General features: G+C 31.3%; 3 protein-coding genes across 7 annotated transcripts; 1 reads left to right on the forward strand and 2 right to left on the reverse strand.

Annotated features, from left to right (window-relative positions):
* The first annotated feature begins 1,551 nt into the window (after nt 1–1,551).
* Nucleotides 1,552–8,654, forward strand: LOC8259380 (somatic embryogenesis receptor kinase 2). 2 transcript variants are annotated; one of them, XM_015728518.3, is made up of 12 exons: nt 1,552–1,841; nt 2,004–2,198; nt 3,110–3,242; nt 3,354–3,425; nt 4,795–4,938; nt 5,385–5,456; nt 5,586–5,657; nt 5,738–5,850; nt 6,614–6,745; nt 6,818–7,159; nt 7,321–7,715; nt 8,020–8,654. In XM_015728518.3, exons 2-12 carry the CDS (start codon nt 2,105–2,107, stop codon nt 8,332–8,334), a joined length of 1,884 nt encoding a protein of 627 aa, XP_015584004.1. In that variant the 5' UTR covers nt 1,552–1,841; nt 2,004–2,104; the 3' UTR covers nt 8,335–8,654. The 2 variants fall into 2 exon arrangements, with proteins under 2 accessions (XP_015584004.1, XP_015584003.1); XM_015728517.3 differs by having other exon boundaries at nt 1,552–2,198.
* A 1,182-nt stretch (nt 8,655–9,836) lies between these two features.
* On the reverse strand, nt 9,837–13,467 carry LOC8259381. Of its 4 annotated transcripts, none has more exons than XM_002534445.4 (7): nt 13,295–13,467; nt 13,079–13,143; nt 12,789–12,921; nt 12,585–12,688; nt 11,368–11,539; nt 11,124–11,264; nt 9,837–11,051 (listed from the first exon to the last, which is right to left on the reverse strand). In XM_002534445.4, the coding sequence occupies exons 2-7, from the start codon at nt 13,126–13,128 to the stop codon at nt 10,056–10,058; spliced, it is 1,596 nt and encodes a 531-aa protein (XP_002534491.1). In that variant the 5' UTR covers nt 13,129–13,143; nt 13,295–13,467; the 3' UTR covers nt 9,837–10,055. The 4 variants fall into 4 exon arrangements, with proteins under 4 accessions (XP_002534491.1, XP_015584008.1, XP_015584005.1 ...); XM_015728522.3 differs by having other exon boundaries at nt 13,079–13,193; XM_015728519.3 differs by having other exon boundaries at nt 13,079–13,210.
* Nucleotides 13,468–15,616: 2,149 nt separating this feature from the next.
* On the reverse strand, nt 15,617–16,734 carry LOC125369345 (ATP synthase subunit delta, chloroplastic). The gene has a single exon (XM_048371362.1). The coding sequence runs from the start codon at nt 16,547–16,549 to the stop codon at nt 15,794–15,796; it is 756 nt and encodes a 251-aa protein (XP_048227319.1). The 5' UTR covers nt 16,550–16,734; the 3' UTR covers nt 15,617–15,793.
* Nucleotides 16,735–22,105: the final 5,371 nt, after the last annotated feature.

A 22,105-nucleotide genomic window follows, 5' to 3' on the forward strand; every position in this document is an offset into this window, starting at 1 on the left:
TTATATTTAAAAAATTAGAATATAAATATCAAAATATGTATAATATCTCAGTCGAAATAAAAAAGAGACATTTGTAGTAAAATTTATGAGAAAAACTAATGCAATGTTATTATAAATTACAAGAAAATAAGGGTTTAGTATAATATTGAAAACACTATAAAAATAAAATTATAATATTGAAAATGAGACGGAGAAAATAATAATTTTAAGACCATTAAAATATTAATTATTGATAAATAAAGAAAAAACTAAATTTTTTTATTTTTTTAAAATTTTAAAACAGATACCTATGCTTTTAATTTATTTTTTTAAAAAAATTTCGAAAATAATTTTTAAAATATTATAATAAAAAATGACATGTCAAGTCAATTTTGTTTACTAACATAAAAATTAGTAAGTTAATAAAAAAAATTGTTGCATTTAAATGTAAAATTTATAAAAAAAGTACACATATATATAAAAAATTTTAATGATCATATTCTTAATTCTAGGATAAATTATTTTCATTGATTCATAAATTATTTCAAAATTCTATATTATTTTTTTTACTGTAAAATTTTATAAATTGTTATCTGAAAATATATTTGAAAATAAATTAAATAAATAAATATTTATTTTAAAATTTTGAAATAATTATTAAAAGCTATAAAATTTAAAATCTAATTTTTAATGAGACTAAAAATAAGAGTATAATATTAAAATGAGAGGGAGAAAGTAGTAAATTTCAGACAATTAGAATATTAATTATTTGATAAATAATGAAAGAAAGAAACCAAAAGTAGGGATTAAAAAAAGCGGGGGCTGTCCTAATCACAAAATCCTCTTTGCCCCGTTCCAGTACCACTCCCGTATTTTGACGTTGGACCGTTCCGTCATGTCTCTATTCTAGAAACGGAAATCACTAAATAACTATTAATAACTCAACTGAACTGAATAAAAAAATATTAATAATTGAATACTGTTTTATATATATCTAACAATGTTTACTTATTTTTTTATTTATATAAATTCACGTAAAATATATTATAAAATAAATGTTATAGTATTTTATATTTTAGTTCATAAATAATTTAATAGACTGTAAATTATATATAATAAGAGACAAATAATTTTTTGTATTTACTATAAATAATTTCATATAATATAAAATAAAACCCTATTCTAAATTTTTTTATTTATGAAATCAGATCTCATGTGTATTAAATTTTAATTTTTGGGGGTTTAAAAGAAAAAGTAAAAGTAAAGAAAAGCAGCAATAATCACTGCTCCAAAGCATAAACATGGCTAATGCAATTATAACGATTTGGACCGAATCTGACATGGCAAACAAAAATTATAAAATAATAAAAATAAAAAAGGTAGGTGGAGCCCACATTTTGACCGATAAACGGTGTTTTTACACGGGTCACATCACTTTCCACGACATAGCGCGATTGCGTTTTTGTTTTTTTTACTGCGTCTGGGCAGCGGTCAGTCACTCACTTCTCCGTCCGGGCAGCTCACTTACTTACACTCATTAAATTAAATTCTTTTTTTTGTTTTAAATAAATAAATCTGTCTCTTGAAACCTGTAAGAGAGAGAGAACAAACACACAGTTAAGTGAAGCTTAAAAAAGGAAGAGAAAAGTTTATTTCTTTTCGAGTTTTGCTCTTACTCTCTCTCTTTGTGGGCTAAAAAGGAAAGCAGTGAAAATTAAAAAAAAATCGGATTTTCATATTTTTTGTTTTTGGTTTGCCTTTTTGAAGCTGAATTAGTGAGAGAGAAGGGTAAAGAAAGAAAGACAGAAAGAAAGATCAGGGCTACCTTGCTTGCTTTTGGGACTGTGATTGTATTATAGAGGGTAATTTAGAGGATAATGGTGGATTTATAATAAGATTTTAGAATAAAGTTAGGGCTTTTCTTTTGGGGTGTTCTTTTTTTTTTTTTTTTCTCATAAATATAGTTAAAAAATATTTCTGGGTTTGTTTTTCTTGTTCTTGTGTTTCATTTTTTTTTTTGCTAGGTGATGGTGAGGTGGGTTTTGGTGTGTTGTTGTTTGGATCTGAGGAGTTTAAGAGGCTAAATTTTTAAAGGAGTGAAGTGGGTGTTTTTTTCGTTTGGGTGATGGAGAGGAAAGTTGGAGTCCTGGGTTTTATTTGGTTGATCTTGTCGTTGCTGCATCCATTATTATGGCAGTTGGTTTTGGGTAATATGGAAGGTTTGTGTCTTCTATTTATTGCTTTCTAGTACTTCATTTTACCAGGGGCTTATTTTCCTTTTTAAAATTTGAAGACTTTTGATCTTGGTTTTTGCTTTGTTTGTTGATTTATAGTAATGAGTTTCTTTGGATTTAGTAAGAGGTTTCTGTTTGTTCTTCTTATTAATTATTTTGGGTAATGAATAGTAATGGCTGTTTGTACAGTAGTACATGTACTTTTGTGATAATAATCACTGGTGATCTTATTGAATTCTTCATTATTTGCTAGCTTTTATTGCTTTTGCTATTCATTTTCTATGAGAAATTTATATCAGTTTGGTTTTGATCTTTTAGTTCATTCTATAAATATTGACAGTTTGTTCTATTTATGACTTGAAACCAGGGCTTAAGTCAAAATGGCTTTTGCAGTTTAATGGGAAAATTTCTCAAGACATTTTTTATTTTCCTTTTCTTCCGTGTCAAAATGCCTTTGTTCAAGAATCTAAATTTGCCCATGGCTTTAGTGGACAGATACATTTTCGGCATTGGATTGTGCTTCATAGACGAAATGGCACTTTGAATATAACGTTCCTAATTTATTTGTTCCATCCCTGTTTGCTGGAGAAATCCTTAAACTCTATGCTATTTCATTTTAAAGAATCATCTCCTTTGTGTATGTCATTTCTGTTGATGACTTTTAATGAATCCCTTTTTTCTAACAGAAATACATGATCTTTTCATGCATACAATGTTAAAATCTATAACACTGAAAAATTAAGTCTCTAGAATCTAATAGATATTTATGATCACAGTCGATGCTTTTGATAATCTGCACTCCATTGTATCTGTTCTTTGGTTCATTCTTATCTGCTATATGCCTTCTGTAGTATCTTGTTGGTTAGTGTTGTTTCCTAAGTATTTCATCTAAACAGGTGATGCATTGCACAGCCTGCGAAGCAACTTGATTGATCCTAACAATGTCCTACAAAGTTGGGATCCTACTCTTGTCAACCCTTGCACCTGGTTTCACGTCACATGCAACAATGACAATAGTGTTATAAGAGTGTAAGCTTCTTGCTGTATGACCTATTCCAGGCATATAATTATAATGTAATTATTCAGATTTCTATTCCTTTTATTCTGCCACTTATATGATGTTTCTTCTTTATATCTCAGTGATCTTGGAAATGCTGCTTTGTCTGGTCAGCTTGTTCCACAGCTTGGCCTGCTAAAAAACTTGCAGTACCTGTAAGTCATCATCTCTACTTTTTCAGTTTACTTCTCTTTTTTTCTTTTTTCGTTGAATTGGCACACCGACAGTGCAATTCACTAATTTTCTTCTTACATCTATTGGTGCTTATGTGCCGTTATTGGCCATATCCCCCCTTCCCCTTCATATAAAAATGAAAGTTTAATTTTTTTAGGACATGGTCTACAGTCTTTTCATCTTGTTTTTGTTCATGGGAAGACTTTCAAGCTTTTTTACCGTCCTTTTCCACTAGAGTCATCTTGTCACTTAGATTAGAGACCAGAGAACAGATTTCTGAAATGTGCTATTAAAATTTATATTCAAAAGCTAAAGTTTTTAATGTCTGAACTGATAGGGAAGAGAAGGAAAACTTAATGAACTTGTTGTTTTTAACCTCATTTACTCCATGTTATGAATGAGTAAGGTGTTGCAGAGCAATTTTTGGCCCAAATGAGAATCCATGTCATGAATAAGGAGTTAGAAAGCAATTTTTGGCCCAATGAGATTTTTCTTCAGATGTTTGGCGAGTTAGAGAAAAGAAATTAGATAAGACTGTTGCTGGTTTCTCCTAAAGATGTTGTTTGATATCTGGGGAAATGTTAGACTAATCCGCAGGAGAAGGTCATATCTGACAGTTTCCCTGTAACTGGGCTTATGCAGACGCAATTCTATGAGAAGGGTCTCATCATCTTAACCCTCTTCCCTCACTGAAATGGTTAACAAAATTGTTTATAATCAGATCATTGTTTTACGAAGTCACGACTTACGGACATGCAGATTATGGTGCTCTTTTAACCAAATTGTATTCAACCAAGATTTTATCTTAAAACCAGCAGAGTTGACAGACCAATGAACTGCTGATGAACATGAAATGTTTGATTGTTTTGGTGCCTGGATATCTGGTGTAAATATACTTCTAGCCAGAATCTGGTTACATGCAACAGTTATGAGATTCTGCACGGAGTTACAATGTATATTTTCTGTCGTAAGGAAAAAGTTCCTTAGTTGGTATATCTAAAATTGGTTAATGATCTCTGCTGATTGATATAGATGATGGCATTAACATGCATCATTGGTTGTCCATCCTTAGTGACAGCATAGCGCAAAAGTGCAGACTAATTAATGTGTAAATCAGGTCCTGCCGTCCAATTAAATCTCTTGGTAAGATAAATTATATGCACTGCGAAGTTCCTTCAGTTATGCCGTCTTTGGATAGATCAAAATGATATGCTACCATCTAATAAATTTTCTGAACATTGCTTGGTCATTTTTTTAATATTGCATCAATTATGCAAGTCAATAGTTGAAAATCTTATTTCATCTTGAAACTTCTCTTGCTTGATTCATTAAGCTAATTGTTTATGACAGGGAGCTCTACAGTAATAACATAAGCGGACCAATTCCTAGTGATCTTGGGAATCTGACTAGCTTGGTCAGCTTGGATCTTTACTTAAATAGTTTTACTGGCCCCATCCCAGAAAGTTTGGGAAAGCTGTCAAAATTACGGTTCCTGTAAGTATTTTGCACCTAAGTATCTAAGTTCATCGTGTAAATACGTAGCTGCCAAAAGGATATAACATGGCAATCTCTTCTAAATTTCCTGTTATTCCCTTTCACTTCACATTTTGTAATATATGACACCATGTTTTAATCTGCCTATTGTGCCATTTAATAATTTTGCAAGTGAAAGTTGGACTATATAATGTTTGATTGGATAGTCTTTGACTTTGAAATTTGTAGTTAAAGTTATGAACTGGATTTTGCACACCCAAAATAGCCACACCCACCCTAACCGATAACCATGCATGTGTACACACATATGTTTTTGCCTTGTGGATTTCCTGCTTCAAGCGTAATGCACATTTATGCTGTTTTACTAATGATTTTAATTTCAGTTGCATCTATTGACTGGTTTTGGATGATAATTATACCTTTCGTTCTTGTTTGTGCAAGGATAGTCGGCTTAACAACAACACCTTGACCGGTCGCATTCCTATGTCATTGACTAATATTTCATCACTACAAGTATTGTGAGTGCCTAGCTCATCTCAATAAGCATCATGAAGGAAATTCTTATTTCAGCTTGTGTGCACACATACTCCAAGGGTTAATATCTGGTGGTAGATTAATGTGTTTAATTGTTGTACTTTGGCGTGCAGGGATCTATCAAACAACCATCTCTCTGGAGTTGTTCCAGATAATGGATCATTCTCACTGTTCACTCCCATTAGGTTGTTTGCTAATAAATCGATCTTATATGATTTCACTGCCTATTTTGGGAAAAATTCTAAAAAGCTTGTTTGCCTTGCAGTTTTGCTAACAATTTGGATCTTTGTGGCCCGGTTACTGGGCATCCCTGCCCAGGGTCTCCTCCATTTTCACCTCCTCCTCCATTTGTTCCCCCACCCCCCATTTCTGCACCAGGTAATCTTCCATTCATTTTCTTTCTTTGAAACTTTGCGATTGAAGGTGATGTTACTCGCCGTGTTATGTCTTTGCCTAATGGTGTACTTGGTCCTTTTTTTGGAATTTGATTCGGCTTGTCATCTATGCTTGAATTTCTTTGGTCTTTTGCTAAACGTTCCTGGAAATGCAAACTAAGTAACTAGGATATCTACTTGAATGTGCAATGTAAGTAGTATAAAGAGATCCTAAGTTATGAATTTCTTAAAAATAATTGCACTTTTGAGAAGGTAAATTGATTTCGGTTTGACAATTGACCTTCTCCCAAGGCTAGAATAAAGAAAAGCAACTGATTCAATGGTACTGACCAGATCATTGAAGTAACTTTGCAGTTGATCCCTTGTTGGATAGTATAGAGAGGTGACATACAGTTGCCATAAGATTGGATGTATTTGGAGTTATATTTGCCGAAAGTGAATCCTTCTCGCACCTTTATCTTATGGTCCAGATAAAACCCTATTTTCGCTGTTGTTTTTCCATCATTTTTTTGTGCTGTGTTCCTTTTGATTCCAAGTACAAAGGCTATTTACTTTTCACCAATATATCTGCAGATCTTTTTCACATTAATTACTAATGACTCTTCTGACATTTTTCAGAATATTAAGATTGCATTTTATTATCTATAAATTATAAATTGATTGAAAGTGGTTGGCAACAATTATTTGCTATACTTTAGAAACGTATTTCATATCTTCATTTTCTTTCATTTCCTCTACCTTCTCAGGAGGGAATAGTGCAACTGGAGCTATTGCTGGAGGAGTAGCTGCTGGTGCAGCCTTACTATTTGCTGCACCTGCATTAGCATTTGCTTGGTGGCGTCGTCGAAAACCTCAAGAATTCTTCTTTGATGTACCTGGTTAGTGTTTTGACTGAATAGTGAATGCATGTCTTCAATGACAGGTTGATAATCAAGTGTCTATCCTTGCAGCCGAGGAGGATCCTGAAGTTCATTTGGGACAGCTTAAAAGGTTTTCACTGCGAGAATTACAAGTTGCAACAGATAGCTTCAGCAACAAAAACATTCTTGGTAGAGGAGGATTTGGTAAGGTTTACAAAGGGCGGCTAGCAGATGGCACACTGGTAGCTGTCAAAAGACTCAAAGAAGAGCGTACACCTGGAGGGGAGCTACAATTTCAAACAGAAGTAGAGATGATTAGCATGGCCGTGCATCGCAATCTCCTCAGGTTGCGTGGGTTTTGCATGACGCCAACTGAACGGCTGCTTGTTTATCCCTACATGGCAAATGGAAGTGTTGCATCATGTTTAAGAGGTAAAGCTTTCTCTTGTTTCACATATATATAAGTGATATTTTAAGTGCTTCCTCACATCTTTTTTCCACAATATGATTGACTAGTTGTGTTTTTACCTGAATATTGACCCTCTATGTTATCTTTCATTACTATCATTAATTTATTGGATGGATACTTGTAGAACGCCCACCATCCCAACCTCCTCTTGATTGGCCAACGCGGAAACGAATTGCACTGGGATCTGCGAGGGGATTATCTTATTTGCATGATCATTGTGACCCAAAAATTATTCATCGTGATGTTAAAGCTGCAAATATTTTGTTGGATGAGGAATTTGAGGCTGTTGTTGGGGACTTTGGGTTGGCCAAATTGATGGATTACAAGGATACTCATGTCACCACTGCTGTCCGTGGTACAATCGGGCATATAGCTCCAGAATACCTCTCTACTGGAAAATCATCTGAAAAAACTGATGTTTTTGGGTACGGAATCATGCTTCTGGAGCTAATTACTGGACAAAGGGCTTTTGACCTTGCTCGGCTCGCAAATGACGATGATGTCATGTTACTTGATTGGGTATGCACTCCATCATTGGTGTTGGTTTACTGTTTTCTGCCTATATAATGTATGGATCATTCAATGTGTTTAGGAAAAGCTACATTGATGCCTAGTTAGCAATCGAAATCCCAGTCATGGGCATCTAGCATCCTTTATTTTCAAAAAAAGGAAAATTATTGGCTTTTTCTAACTCTTTGAAAGTGGATGAAGTGTATACTTTTCTAGATTTTTCTGTTTTTGCTCCCATTATCAGTTTTTTCCCTTGTTAAATAAATTCAGAGCCACTAACTTTTCATGCATCTGATGTGACCCGTCGCCTCAGGTAAAAGGACTTCTGAAAGAGAAAAAGTTAGAAATGCTGGTTGATCCTGATCTCCAGAGCAAATATGTAGAAGCAGAGGTAGAGCAGCTAATCCAGGTAGCATTGCTCTGTACACAAGGCTCCCCGATGGACCGACCTAAAATGTCAGAAGTAGTTAGAATGCTTGAAGGCGATGGTTTGGCAGAAAGATGGGATGAGTGGCAAAAGGTGGAAGTTCTCCGGCAGGAGATTGACCTAGCCCCTCATCCTAATTCTGACTGGATTGTAGACTCAACAGAAAATCTGCATGCAGTCGAGTTATCTGGTCCAAGGTGACCCTGGCACAGTTACAAGTAAAGAGGAGAAAATACTCACTACCTTTTTTTTTTTAGTCATAATTTTACCACCTTCTTTTTTTCCCTTTCCCTTCCTGATTTGGTGAAGATATTCCTGATTTAAGCCTCTCCTGTAAGTCCATTCTGCATTGTATTCATTACATTTGTGCATATGAGTCAGAGTTGTTGAGGTGCAATTTGTGTCATCTGCTGCCACAGTGAATCTGATGTTTTTATTTTTTTATTCCATGAATGTGGCCTAAGGCGGTTGTTTTCATCTTTTGCTCACAGCAAATATATGCTTCTTTCTAGTTTAATTTATTTTCTCCCATTGATTAAATTGATCTGTTCCTCCTAAGCATGTTTAATTGTAATTATGTTATTTACCAGTGGCATGAAATCAGAGGGTACCCTCTTCATCATCAAATGATCTTTATGAATTCTTACTTTATTGTTATTTATGAGCTTCTCTTTTTTTTTTTTTTATTCCTTTCTAGAGAATTCTAAAAAGAAGAAAAAAAATCTTCTTTCCCTTGGTTTTGATTGTACCATGTCTATATTGCACGAGTTCTTACTATTATCACTGTTACTTTTATTATAAATATTATTCTAAAAAATTACTATTAAAAAAATTATATGCTTTAATGATATAATTGAAGATATTTTAAAATTATTTTTAAAAAATCGTGTATAAATTATATTTATAGATTGATATTGAAATATAATTAATATATTAATTCTAAAAATTAAAATTATTTGTGTACATTAATAATGAAAGAATTATACTCGTTAAAATTATTCATTCATGTAAATTTTTTGTTAAAATTGAACTCTTATATGTATATAAATTGGCCGAAATGAAAGTGCTCTGGAACTTGGATTCGCTTGATTATAGATAAATTCCCAAAAAATATCAGATATCAAAAATTTGCTCTGGTTGATATGATAAAGACTTTTGTTGAGATGGAAATGCAAACAAAATTGAATATTAAGTTTGCATTGCATTACATGAAAAAGGATCAGAAAAGGGGGGAAAAAGAAAAAAAGAATGACAAAAGTTCAAGACTAAATTTCCAAACTGGAAATTTTACGCCTGGACGGATATGAAACCCGAAAAGAAAGAAAGGGGAAGCTATTAGATTCTGTTCTGTAAAGAATCTAGCTGTGGTTTCTATAGGCATCAGCCTCTCTTGTGGGGGAGTGGAGTCTCCTTGACCACAGTGAGGATATCTCTGTGGGCATTATTCTTGAAAATTGAAACTAGGAAGGAGGACGATTCTGCAGGTGTAGCAGACATGTTCAAGTCAATTCTTCTTGTTTACTGTGAGTTATCATAAAATTAAGAAACAGCCAGGCAGGCTGCTCCAAGTATACTAAAACATTTTTCAAAGAGAAAGGATATTTATTTACCTATAGATGACTGTTTTTATACAAAAAAATTTCCTAAACCTCATCAACACATCACAGGACTAACCTCATTAGCATATCACAGAACAAATCATCTGAGATGGCTTCTCAGCCACTATGGTAGTAGAAATTTCTTTATCCAACCTGCTTGAACACAATAGCAGCCATGAACAAAATCGTTCTATAACAGCTAATGATTCCATCACTTTACAAATAAAACAGAAAGGAAAATCAACACCATATCGTAGGTATGCGATAGCTTTAAGTTCACTCACTCGCAAGACTTGAAAATAGATGCTCAAAGACTTTAACAACTCAAACATCATGCGCCGAATGAGAATTGCCTGTCCCGGATTGAGCACTGGATCCAAGATTTGGGTTCTGTGACGTAAACAAATTAGGGTATGAAAAGTATGCATCATCATCCATTGAGGGCAATCTCTGTGGTTGGTGACGAACGGACTGTTGCTCATGAACAAGATCACTAGGGGGAGAATCATATTCCATCTTAAGTTTTTCAAATGAAGGAAGATCATGCAACTCTGATGGTTGGTGGTCTTCATGTTGTTGATGCAAGTGCAGATAACTAGAAACCCCACTGGGACCATCAAAAGAGTGCTGATGACCAAAATGTGGTTTTTCCGTCGTAGGTGATTGATCAGGAGTATCTACATGAAATGGATTCTCATCACTACACTCGGGGAACTTCTCACTGTTTTTCTTGGTGAGCACACTAATCCTGGCCTGTGCAAGAGTAGCTGCCAAGCGAGCTGCTGCTGCTGCACGTTCAGCAGTTTCTGCAGCAGCTTGAGCAGCAGCTATAACATCCTGCAGATCCACATTGAACTCACTTTTTGTCCTCGAGATAGGAGGTGAAGTACTCGGTCTTGTAGAAAAGGATGTAGACGATACTGGAGGAGAAATAAATGGCAAAAACTGTTTTTCTTCCTTGGCATCTACAATATTGGCAGTTCCATCCTTGGTAGCCACTGGCTCTTCTTCAGTCAGATCCTCATTCTCTAGATGACATTCCTGTGCTAAATTTTCATAATTTGCAGAGAGATTTGATGGTTCATGCTCAATTCCACGTTGTGCAGCAGGTGGTATGGGTAACATTTCTGGTGCAGAGGCAGTATTTGCACTTGGCCGTAAGGCCACTTTAGGAACTTCAGGAAAATCTAACGTCTCAAAATCTGAATCAGAATCTGGCTGTTCATTATGGGCCTGATCAGGAACAGAATTCAATGCTTCTTCATGTTTCTCCTCTGGAAGGGGCAATTTAGACCCGCTGACAAATTGTGTTGGACCATTCTGACAAATAAGGGTTGCATGTCAGGCAGGGAAAGAGAACAAGAACTGAGGCAGCCATATAGTATCACTTACCAATAAATCTTCATGCTTTTTTAAAAGCTCAGTTTCAGAAGCAGCAGGATCCCAATCTAATTCATGCTCTTCAGCAATTTCCTTCAGCAGCTTCAACTTTACATCAGGTGAAGGAGCACGAACCGATAAGAGTTCTATCAACTGCATCATTTTAATTTACAGGATAATGTCAGAATATGAAAGGAATTTAGCATGTTAAATTTTATTATAACCGAGTTGAAATCCAATAGGACAGTTCATCAACCTGGCGATTGACACCACATTCTGGCATAAGCTCGGTAGCAGCAGCTACAAATTCCCTTCCATACTTGGAAACAAATAGCATCTGAACCTGCAGCAACTCTTGCAGATCGGCACATCTTGGCGCCGCAAAACAGATGCTAGATATTGCTTCTTTCAAGTCTAAAGGGCATTCCCTGAAATAAATTGGCCCTTAATTCAATTTCTAAAAGAATGTGAACTTTTGACTCTGTATAGAGGTTCTTTTTCACTCATTTGATTATATAACAATATTAACTGTGAAGAGCTGATGAATTAAATAAAGTAAGCAGCAATAGAGCTTGGCAGCATATTAACTGTAAAAAGTACTTGCAAGATACAATGTCAACTGAACATGTTATTTAGAACAATATAGGACATTATCAATGTCAAGCGAACATGATATTCAAAACAATATAACTACAGTATCAGTCCTTCTCCTGATGCATTTCTCTAATATTAACAACAATTATTTTTGAACTTCCATTCTGTCATTTTGATTTATTTGGAATAGGGGATGGGACCTTAAACTGAGCTAAATAAAGGGAAAAAGATCCATTTAACTAGATTGAGAATTGAATTTGCGTCAAGTTACATTGGCAGAAGGGGTTTTCAAGTAAGCCTAATAGTTTAAGATAATAATTTAATCAATATCTATAAACAATTCATGGCTATGATGAGCAATTTATGAGCCCTCTGGAAATCAGAAGAAGATGACATAGTGTCTTCTTCAGCACAGAATAATATTACTCCATCCTAGACAATCATCCTAGACGATCAAAAAACAAGATATCTTACCATAAAAGCCACTAACGTAGCATCTTCCTGACTGCATACCATAATTATTAAATACTCAGTTTATTTATCCGAGTTGAATCCATTGAAACTTAGAGCGATCACCGTCGCTTTCATTTTCCCTACGAAAATGATGATTCAAATACAAAGTGGGTGCTTTCGAATCACATATATCCAAACCTTTTTCTTCCCCTGTGCTCTTTCCTTATTTTTCCATTTTTCTTTTTATAATAACAAGTCATTTTATTATGATCCCAAATTCCCACCAAAATGCAGCTTCATTTTTGCACGACAAAAATATTTTACACTATTAAATCTGTGCACTCATGCCAATCCCAACTTGCATAATATTAATTGCACAACCATCTACAAGTGAAGCATATTTGATAAAGAAAGAAAAAAAGGAACCTTTGTGCTTCAATGATTGGAAGGCGCACAGAGATAAGCTCACAGAAAAGCTCAAGAATCTCTTGAGCAGCCATCATATTCTCTTCTCTTATTATATGCTCTACCTGAAATGTGAAACAAAAGAATCAAAATTTAACCATGCTACACATATAAAAATTCTTTTAGAACAGAAATTAGTAAATAAAATAGAATGAGAAATAGTACCCGAATACGAGCAGTGGCTTCTTGACCAGTTTCAAGAAGTTTAGCAATGTCTCTACGCATTTGCTTTATCTGAATCTCTCTCCTATTCCTTAACAACTTTATTCGCGGTATTGTCAATTTAAGTAGGGTTTTACTGTGCATAATCAACAAAAAGATCGTACCTTTTAGCCCCCAAAAATAACAGAACCATAGCATTCAACCTCAAATAAATTGATAAAAATACACTCCAGAAAAATAAGAATTATCAAAGAATTTGATCATAAAAACTATAAAAGAGATCAAAGTTATACCATTTGGTAGCTTTAAAGCCCTTGTTGAAGAAAGAATCCAGCATCGACATGAGTCTTCCTTTTCGCTATCAGATCACAAAACCCAGCGATTAATATCTATAATTTGTCTCTGTTCCTGTGTTAATTGTGTCTCTGTTTATATATATAAGAAACAAAAGATATTTTTTTAAAACTTTTTAAATCGAAAAAAATGAAATAAAAAAATAATAAAAAAACCTGCTACACTTAAGAGACGCGTGATTAGAAGAAGCTGTTTAAGCTACTGCTACTTCCTTACGATCGAAGGCTTCTCCTGTTTTTTTTTTTTTTTTCCTTCTTTTTCCTATTCCTTTAGAGATTAATTAATTAATTTTCGTTTGAAATAAAGAAAATAAATTATTTCAGTAAAGCAATAGCTTATGTTTGCTTTCATATTGTGTGCTAAGGAAACGTAGATACCATAAACGCGGTGGGACTGGCAGTTTAATGGTGTGGGGCCAAACGCTGCCTTATTATTATTGGATCCTTCTGGTGAAGCTGCCTCGTCCTCTATTGTCTTTACTACAATTTTCCCCCCTTAAAAGAATGAGTATATTTACATTATTTTTGTTCGTCTGAGAAATTCTGAAGGTTTAATGTAAAATATAATTAATCTTTTAAATTCTGTTCGAATGTTAATAGATTAATTTATTGATATTTTTAAATGCAATTTAATGAAAGTTAATCGTAGATAAAACTTTTATCTGAACTATGAGCTACGTAATTATTATTCAAATTTGATATTTTGAATTTAATTTTTATTAAGCTTGATTAAATTACTATTTTAAATAAGTTATCGACTTAATATGCAATGATTAATTAATTGTTTTATTTTTATAAAATGTAAAACACTATACTTTATAATAATGTTCTATATTATTAATTATGGTTTTTTCAATAGAAATAATATTATTACATTAGGCCATAGACAGAAGACTCCACAATACTCATCGTAAAAATGGATTTTTATTTAATGGAAGAGATAATTTAAATATAAGACATCTCATTCTCAAGAATAAACGACATTGACACTTAAACTCGACAATTTTAGAATTAAATTTATAAGTGTTTGAAATTATGCATAAAAATAAACTAAAGTTATAATGGTAACTAATCTGAGTTTAAATAAACTTATTGACAAGTAAAACTTGAATGGAGGTAGAGTAGATTACATCATTTTATGGCCCTGCCCTAATCATAAAAATTGCGAGTGCTAGTTGCTTTATTAAGACGAATTCTATACAGAGAAACATTCGTCTGGTTCTATTACTAATGAACATTAATCCATGTCAAATTTTTCTTTTTTTTTTTTTTTGCTACTCACGGTATTAATTTTGTACAAATTTATCTCAATTTACAAAATTCACTACTTAAAGCCAATATAAATGAGATGCATAAATTATAAAAAAGAATAATAAAAATATCTATTTTTTTTTATTTTTTATAAAAAATAGGTGTAAATTTTTGTTGTTTATTTTTACTTTGTGAAAATATTAAAAATATATTTTTTAAATTTTTTCTAAAAAAATACGGTATTGATTGTTTTTTAATAAAATAATCACAACGTATTTTTTAAGAAAATTAAAAAACTGTATTTTTTTAAAAAAAAAATTATGCAGCAAAAATAATAATTTTTTATTAATTTTAAGGTATCTATCAAAAGTTCCTAAATTAAGAATTGCAAAGCCTTTTTTGGGAGCCCATTAAACTATGGAAAAAGTCTCAACATGTTGGTTTCATTAGCCAACTTTATAAGCTCAAGCTTATATGACTTGCATTTTAATACGAGCTTAGCTTTTAATTTACAAAATTAGATGACTAATTAAGACTATAATGCATACTTTAAGATTCCTTTAAGCTGTGAAAACTTGTAATTAACATGACTTATCATATTCAAGTAATCAAATTTCTTAATTTTATAAAACATAAGGTTAGAACATCAGTACTATGTCAATTTGAAATCAAAAGCATAAGCAAGAACACAGCTCTATGTTCATAACAGCATGACAAGATCATATATCAGAAGTGTATTCTTAAATAAATTTTGGACATTCATCATACAAAGCATAATAAGAACATGCTGGGTTTAAAATGAGAAGGGTACTTCGTTTATTCCAGTAAAGACTGCTGGAATAAACCAGAAGAACAATGAAATTGTGCAGAGGAACTCACCAAGCGAAATCTCTCCTTGACAGCACACTTCCATCTTCTCTTCCGAATCCACTTGCAGTTGCAGCAATCAGGCATATCTTCAGGCTAAATCTTGATATCTTTTGTGCCTGAGGCACAAAAGGAGCCTGTCTCTTTTAACTGGATTGCCACTTACCAAACATAGATCACCAACACACAACAGTCTCTGCCCTGACCTTCCACCTATCACCTAAATGCTTTTAACATTCCACATTTCATACATTTACAAATTATATTGCGACGAGTGACACAAGATGTAATTTCGCGTCAGAATTAATATATGAAGTAAATAGATTCTCTCTCAAATTACTTCAAATCAACATCGAAACAAAGTGAAACCATCCATCAATCTTTTGATTGATATATAATACATATACCATTTAAATTCTATAATAAAAGGGTATTTTTTAAGAAAAAAAAAACTAACAATAATACAAAATTAAGTTCAACATGGAAAACAAACAAAAATACACATTACAAAAGAATTACAAGATGAAATAAAAATCATCATACAGCAAGTTCAATATCACCCAAATCAAGCTGGGTAGCGATTTCGTCCAACTGTTTCTTAACACTCATATCAATCAACTTGGACCCAGAACCGCCATACCTAACAGTAAAACCGGCAACCAAACTAGGATCAAGAGCTGTCTTAATTCTAACATTTTTAGCACCCGTAAGTTTCTGCACTTGTTTTGCAATCTGTGCCAAATGCTGAGACTCCAATTTCACAACAGAAGTCACAACAGCTAACTCTGTGTCAGTTAACCTGTTATAAACCAGCTCAAATTCCTTCACTATTTCTTTCACCAAATCTATTCTCTTCGCGTCCACTAAGATGTTTAAGAAGTTGGCGGTGTGGGGTTGCAGTTCGGACGATTTTGAAATTTCGTCGATAACTTGTTGCTTTTTTGCCGGGTCGATTACTGGGCTGGTGAAGAAATCGTGCACTGCAGGGTCCGCGAAAAGTTTTTCGAGTTTTTCCACGTCGGCAGAGGTGGAGTCGAGGGTGTTGTTTGATTTGGCTACTTCGGCTAAGGCGGCAGCGTAACTGCCGGCAGCGGTTGCTGACATTCTGGCTCCGCTTGCGCCCCCGCCGGAAGAGGGGCGGTGTTTGATGGCGGCGTTGGTGAGGTTGAGAGAAGGAAAAGTGCCGGAGAAGGAGAGATTGAGGGGTTTGGTGGTGGTGGGTCTAGAGAGACGTGCTGATGGTGGGATTTTGGTTTGGAGGGAAAACGCGGCGTTTTGGAGAGACGCTGCCATTGCTAGCGGAGATAGAGAGAGTTGTCGGAGAAGGAGAGGAAGTTTTAGTTGCTTACAGAAAATGGGTATGGTAGAGATTGGAGAAAGAGAGTAATGAAAAAAACGGACGATGTAGATTTAATGAGTAGAAGAAAGGACGGCCGAGGAAGAATTAGTTATCCTGGCAGTGGAGAACCATAGCCACTTATATTAGCAAAGAGGAGATAAGGAATTTGATGAAAGTGGGTGGGTCTAATGAGTTGGCTTATATTTGTGGTACTTTGAGTTCATGCACATAATTCCCTTTTAAATCTATAATTTATAAAATATATATTTTATTAAAATAAAATATAATACAATATAAATAAATATTAATACATAGTCATATTATAGACTAATTTTAATTTTATTGCTATGAATAGATTATATCTTCTATCTTGATAAAGGTGTGACAAAATTTCTTATTTTAGTTTAATTATTTCTATTGTAAATAGTATATAAGTAAAATACATATTGTCTTAATAAGCATATCAAAATTAAAGTTATATAATAAGAAAAGAGAAATGGATATAATCTTAAAAAAATATTATATTGAGAAAATAAAGAATTCGATTCTAAAATAAATTTAGAGGTGTGTGGTAGTAATTTTAATAAATAAATTATCGTATCAAACTAATTTTACATAATTATTATTTTCTATTTAAAATCTTTAATACTGTATATATAGTTTTAAATATATAATTATCGCTATATGAAATAATTAAAAAAAATTATAATTATGTAGAGATTATTTTTATATAAATCATAACTATAATACGATCATAATGTGTTTATCTAAAAGTATGAGTAGTATATAAGCAAATTTACTAAAGGAATTTATATATGTATCTATAAATTTGATATACTTATTTTAAGTTTTAGCTTCAGTAATTGTTGATTAACTTGATCGGTGAGATTAAGAAATCAACATAATATATAATACATAATACGCACATGAGAAAGAATGCTAGAAATTAGAGTGTGAAAAAATAATTAAAAAAAAAAAATCCTTGAACCTCGTCCTCGTGGCTATGTAAAATTCCTGTGGTCATATTGCCACAGATCCTTGCAGGACTTCTTCAGACCTTTCCAAATGTTTTAACATCTCAAAGTTAGAAAATCCCAAATATTTCTATTATTTTTTGGGAAAGTGTAAAAATTGACCCTGTAGAAGAGTTTCTGTAATTTTTTTGGTGATAGTTTACTACTCTAACAATGTTAATAATCTTAAAATTGAATTTCAAATGAAGTTGGATTGCTCTAAAATCAGTCTTGTCGGATAAATGATGAAATATAGAGTACTATAATATTGCTAGATCATTCAAGATTCGACTATAACTAAAGAAAAATAATCAAATTATAAAACTATTTTCTCTCTCTTTTATTTTTTTTTAACTCTATAAAAATAATATAGTTAATTTTTGACAAAAATTAAGTTAGTAAGAATTACAATAGTGGTGTAATCGCGACCGCTTAACATTAAATGAATAAATTATAAATATTTAATTAACGGTATTAATAAATCTAATGTGTTTTAGTGAAATATATAATACTATAATATTGCCAGATTATTCAAAATTCGTCAAAATTCGACTATAACTAAAGAAAAAAAAATCAAATTATGACTTCTTCAGACCTTTCCAAATATTTTAACATCTCAAAGTTAGAAAATCCCAAATGTTTCTATTATTTTTTGGGAAAGTGTAAAAATTGACCCTGTAGAAGAGTTTCTGTAATTTTTTTGGTGATAGTTTACTACTCTAACAATGTTAATAATCTTAAAATTGAATTTCAAATGAAGTTGGATTGCTCTAAAATCAGTCTTGTCGGATAAATGATGAAATATAGAGTACTATAATATTGCTAGATCATTCAAGATTCGACTATAACTAAAGAAAAATAATCAAATTATAAAACTATTTTCTCTCTCTTTTATTTTTTTTTAACTCTATAAAAATAATATAGTTAATTTTTGACAAAAACTAAGTTAGTAAGAATTACAATAGTGGTGTAATCGCGACCGCTTAACATTAAATGAATAAATTATAAATATTTAATTAACGGTATTAATAAATCTAATGTGTTTTAGTGAAATATATAATACTATAATATTGCCAGATTATTCAAAATTCGTCAAAATTCGACTATAACTAAAGAAAAACAAAATCAAATTATGACTTCTTCAGACCTTTCCAAATGTTTTAACATCTCAAAGTTAGAAAATCCCAAATGTTTCTATTATTTTTTGGGAAAGTGTAAAAATTGACCCTGTAGAAGAGTTTCTGTAATTTTTTTGGTGATAGTTTACTACTCTAACAATGTTAATAATCTTAAAATTGAATTTCAAATGAAGTTGGATTGCTCTAAAATCAGTCTTGTCGGATAAATGATGAAATATAGAGTACTATAATATTGCTAGATCATTCAAGATTCGACTATAACTAAAGAAAAATAATCAAATTATAAAACTATTTTCTCTCTCTTTTATTTTTTTTAACTCTATAAAAATAATATAGTTAATTTTGACAAAAATTAAGTTAGTAAGAATTACAATAGTGGTGTAATCGCGACCGCTTAACATTAAATGAATAAATTATAAATATTTAATTAACGGTATTAATAAATCTAATGTGTTTTAGTGAAATATATAATACTATAATATTGCCAGATTATTCAAAATTCGTCAAAATTCGACTATAACTAAAGAAAAAAAAATCAAATTATGACTTCTTCAGACCTTTCCAAATGTTTTAACATCTCAAAGTTAGAAAATCCCAAATGTTTCTATTATTTTTTGGAAAAGTGTAAAAATTGACCCTGTAGAAGAGTTTCCCCGTAATTTTTTTGGTGATAGTTTACTACTCTAACAATGTTAATAATCTTAAAATTGAATTTCAAATGAAGTTGGATTGCTCTAAAATCAGTCTTGTCGGATAAATGATGAAATATAGAGTACTATAATATTGCTAGATCATTCAAGATTCGACTATAACTAAAGAAAAATAATCAAATTATAAAACTATTTTCTCTCTCTTTTATTTTTTTTAACTCTATAAAATAATATAGTTAATTTTTGACAAAAATTAAGTTAGTAAGAATTACAATAGTGGTGTAATCGCGACCGCTTAACATTAAATGAATAAATTATAAATATTTAATTAACGGTATTAATAAATCTAATGTGTTTTAGTGAAATATATAATACTATAATATTGCCGGGATTATTCAAAATTCGTCAAAATTCGACTATAACTAAAGAAAAAAAAATCAAATTATGACTTCTTCAGACCTTTCCAAATGTTTTAACATCTCAAAGTTAGAAAATCCCAAATGTTTCTATTATTTTTTGGAAAAGTGTAAAAATTGACCCTGTAGAAGAGTTTCTGTAATTTTTTTGGTGATAGTTTACTACTCTAACAATGTTAATAATCTTAAAATTGAATTTCAAATGAAGTTGGATTGCTCTAAAATCAGTCTTCTCGGATAAATGATGAAATATAGAGTACTATAATATTGCTAGATCATTCAAGATTCGACTATAACTAAAGAAAAATAATCAAATTATAAAACTATTTTCTCTCTCTTTTATTTTTTTTAACTCTATAAAATAATATAGTTAATTTTGACAAAAATTAAGTTAGTAAGAATTACAATAGTGGTGTAATCGCGACCGCTTAACATTAAATGAATAAATTATAAATATTTAATTAACGGTATTAATAAATCTAATGTGTTTTAGTGAAATATATAATACTATAATATTGCCAGATTATTCAAAATTCGTCAAAATTCGACTATAACTAAAGAAAAAAAAAATCAAATTATGACTTCTTCAGACCTTTCCAAATGTTTTAACATCTCAAAGTTAGAAAATCCCAAATGTTTCTATTATTTTTTGGGAAAGTGTAAAAATTGACCCTGTAGAAGAGTTTCTGTAATTTTTTTGGTGATAGTTTACTACTCTAACAATGTTAATAATCTTAAAATTGAATTTCAAATGAAGTTGGATTGCTCTAAAATCAGTCTTGTCGGATAAATGATGAAATATAGAGTACTATAATATTGCTAGATCATTCAAGATTCGACTATAACTAAAGAAAAATAATCAAATTATAAAACTATTTTCTCTCTCTTTTATTTTTTTTTAACTCTATAAAAATAATATAGTTAATTTTTGACAAAAATTAAGTTAGTAAGAATTACAATAGTGGTGTAATCGCGACCGCTTAACATTAAATGAATAAATTATAAATATTTAATTAACGGTATTAATAAATCTAATGTGTTTTAGTGAAATATATAATACTATAATATTGCTAGATTATTCAAAATTCGTCAAAATTCGACTATAACTAAAGAAAAAAAAATCAAATTATGACTTCTTCAGACCTTTCCAAATGTTTTAACATCTCAAAGTTAGAAAATCCCAAATGTTTCTATTATTTTTTGGGAAAGTGTAAAAATTGACCCTGTAGAAGAGTTTCCCGTAATTTTTTTGGTGATAGTTTACTACTCTAACAATGTTAATAATCTTAAAATTGAATTTCAAATGAAGTTGGATTGCTCTAAAATCAGTCTTGTCGGATAAATGATGAAATATAGAGTACTATAATATTGCTAGATCATTCAAGATTCGACTATAACTAAAGAAAAATAATCAAATTATAAAACTATTTTCTCTCTCTTTTATTTTTTTTTAACTCTATAAAAATAATATAGTTAATTTTTGACAAAAATTAAGTTAGTAAGAATTACAATAGTGGTGTAATCGCGACCGCTTAACATTAAATGAATAAATTATAAATATTTAATTAACGGTATTAATAAATCTAATGTGTTTTAGTGAAATATATAATACTATAATATTGCCAGATTATTCAAAATTCGTCAAAATTCGACTATAACTAAAGAAAAAAAAAATCAAATTATGACTTCTTCAGACCTTTCCAAATGTTTTAACATCTCAAAGTTAGAAAATCCCAAATGTTTCTATTATTTTTTGGAAAAGTGTAAAAATTGACCCTGTAGAAGAGTTTCTGTAATTTTTTTGGTGATAGTTTACTACTCTAACAATGTTAATAATCTTAAAATTGAATTTCAAATGAAGTTGGATTGCTCTAAAATCAGTCTTGTCGGATAAATGATGAAATATAGAGTACTATAATATTGCTAGATCATTCAAGATTCGACTATAACTAAAGAAAAATAATCAAATTATAAAACTATTTTCTCTCTCTTTTATTTTTTTTTAACTCTATAAAAATAATATAGTTAATTTTTGACAAAAATTAAGTTAGTAAGAATTACAATAGTGGTGTAATCGCGACCGCTTAACATTAAATGAATAAATTATAAATATTTAATTAACGGTATTAATAAATCTAATGTGTTTTAGTGAAATATATAATACTATAATATTGCCGGATTATTCAAAATTCGTCAAAATTCGACTATAACTAAAGAAAAAAAATCAAATTATGACTTCTTCGGACCTTTCCAAATGTTTTAACATCTCAAAGTTAGAAAATCCCAAATGTT

Source organism: Ricinus communis, chromosome 2 (genome assembly GCF_019578655.1).
Source record: "Ricinus communis isolate WT05 ecotype wild-type chromosome 2, ASM1957865v1, whole genome shotgun sequence".
In the NCBI taxonomy this organism is placed as follows: Eukaryota; Viridiplantae; Streptophyta; class Magnoliopsida; order Malpighiales; family Euphorbiaceae; genus Ricinus; species Ricinus communis.

Coding starts and splice junctions, on each gene's coding strand:
- LOC8259380 (XM_015728517.3), top strand. CDS start 2,105: ATGGAGAGGAAAGTTGGAGTCCTGGGTTTTATTTGGTTGATCTTGTCG. Junction 2,199..3,109: donor GGTTTTGGGTAATATGGAAG/GTTTGTGTCTTC, acceptor TCATCTAAACAG/GTGATGCATTGCACAGCCTG. Junction 6,746..6,817: donor ATTCTTCTTTGATGTACCTG/GTTAGTGTTTTG, acceptor CTATCCTTGCAG/CCGAGGAGGATCCTGAAGTT.
- LOC8259381 (XM_002534445.4), bottom strand. CDS start 13,128: ATGTCGATGCTGGATTCTTTCTTCAACAAGGGCTTTAAAGCTACCAAA. Junction 12,922..13,078: donor GGCTTTAAAGCTACCAAATG/GTATAACTTTGA, acceptor GATTATGCACAG/TAAAACCCTACTTAAATTGA. Junction 11,052..11,123: donor AAAAGCATGAAGATTTATTG/GTAAGTGATACT, acceptor CTTATTTGTCAG/AATGGTCCAACACAATTTGT.
- LOC125369345 (XM_048371362.1), bottom strand. CDS start 16,549: ATGGCAGCGTCTCTCCAAAACGCCGCGTTTTCCCTCCAAACCAAAATC.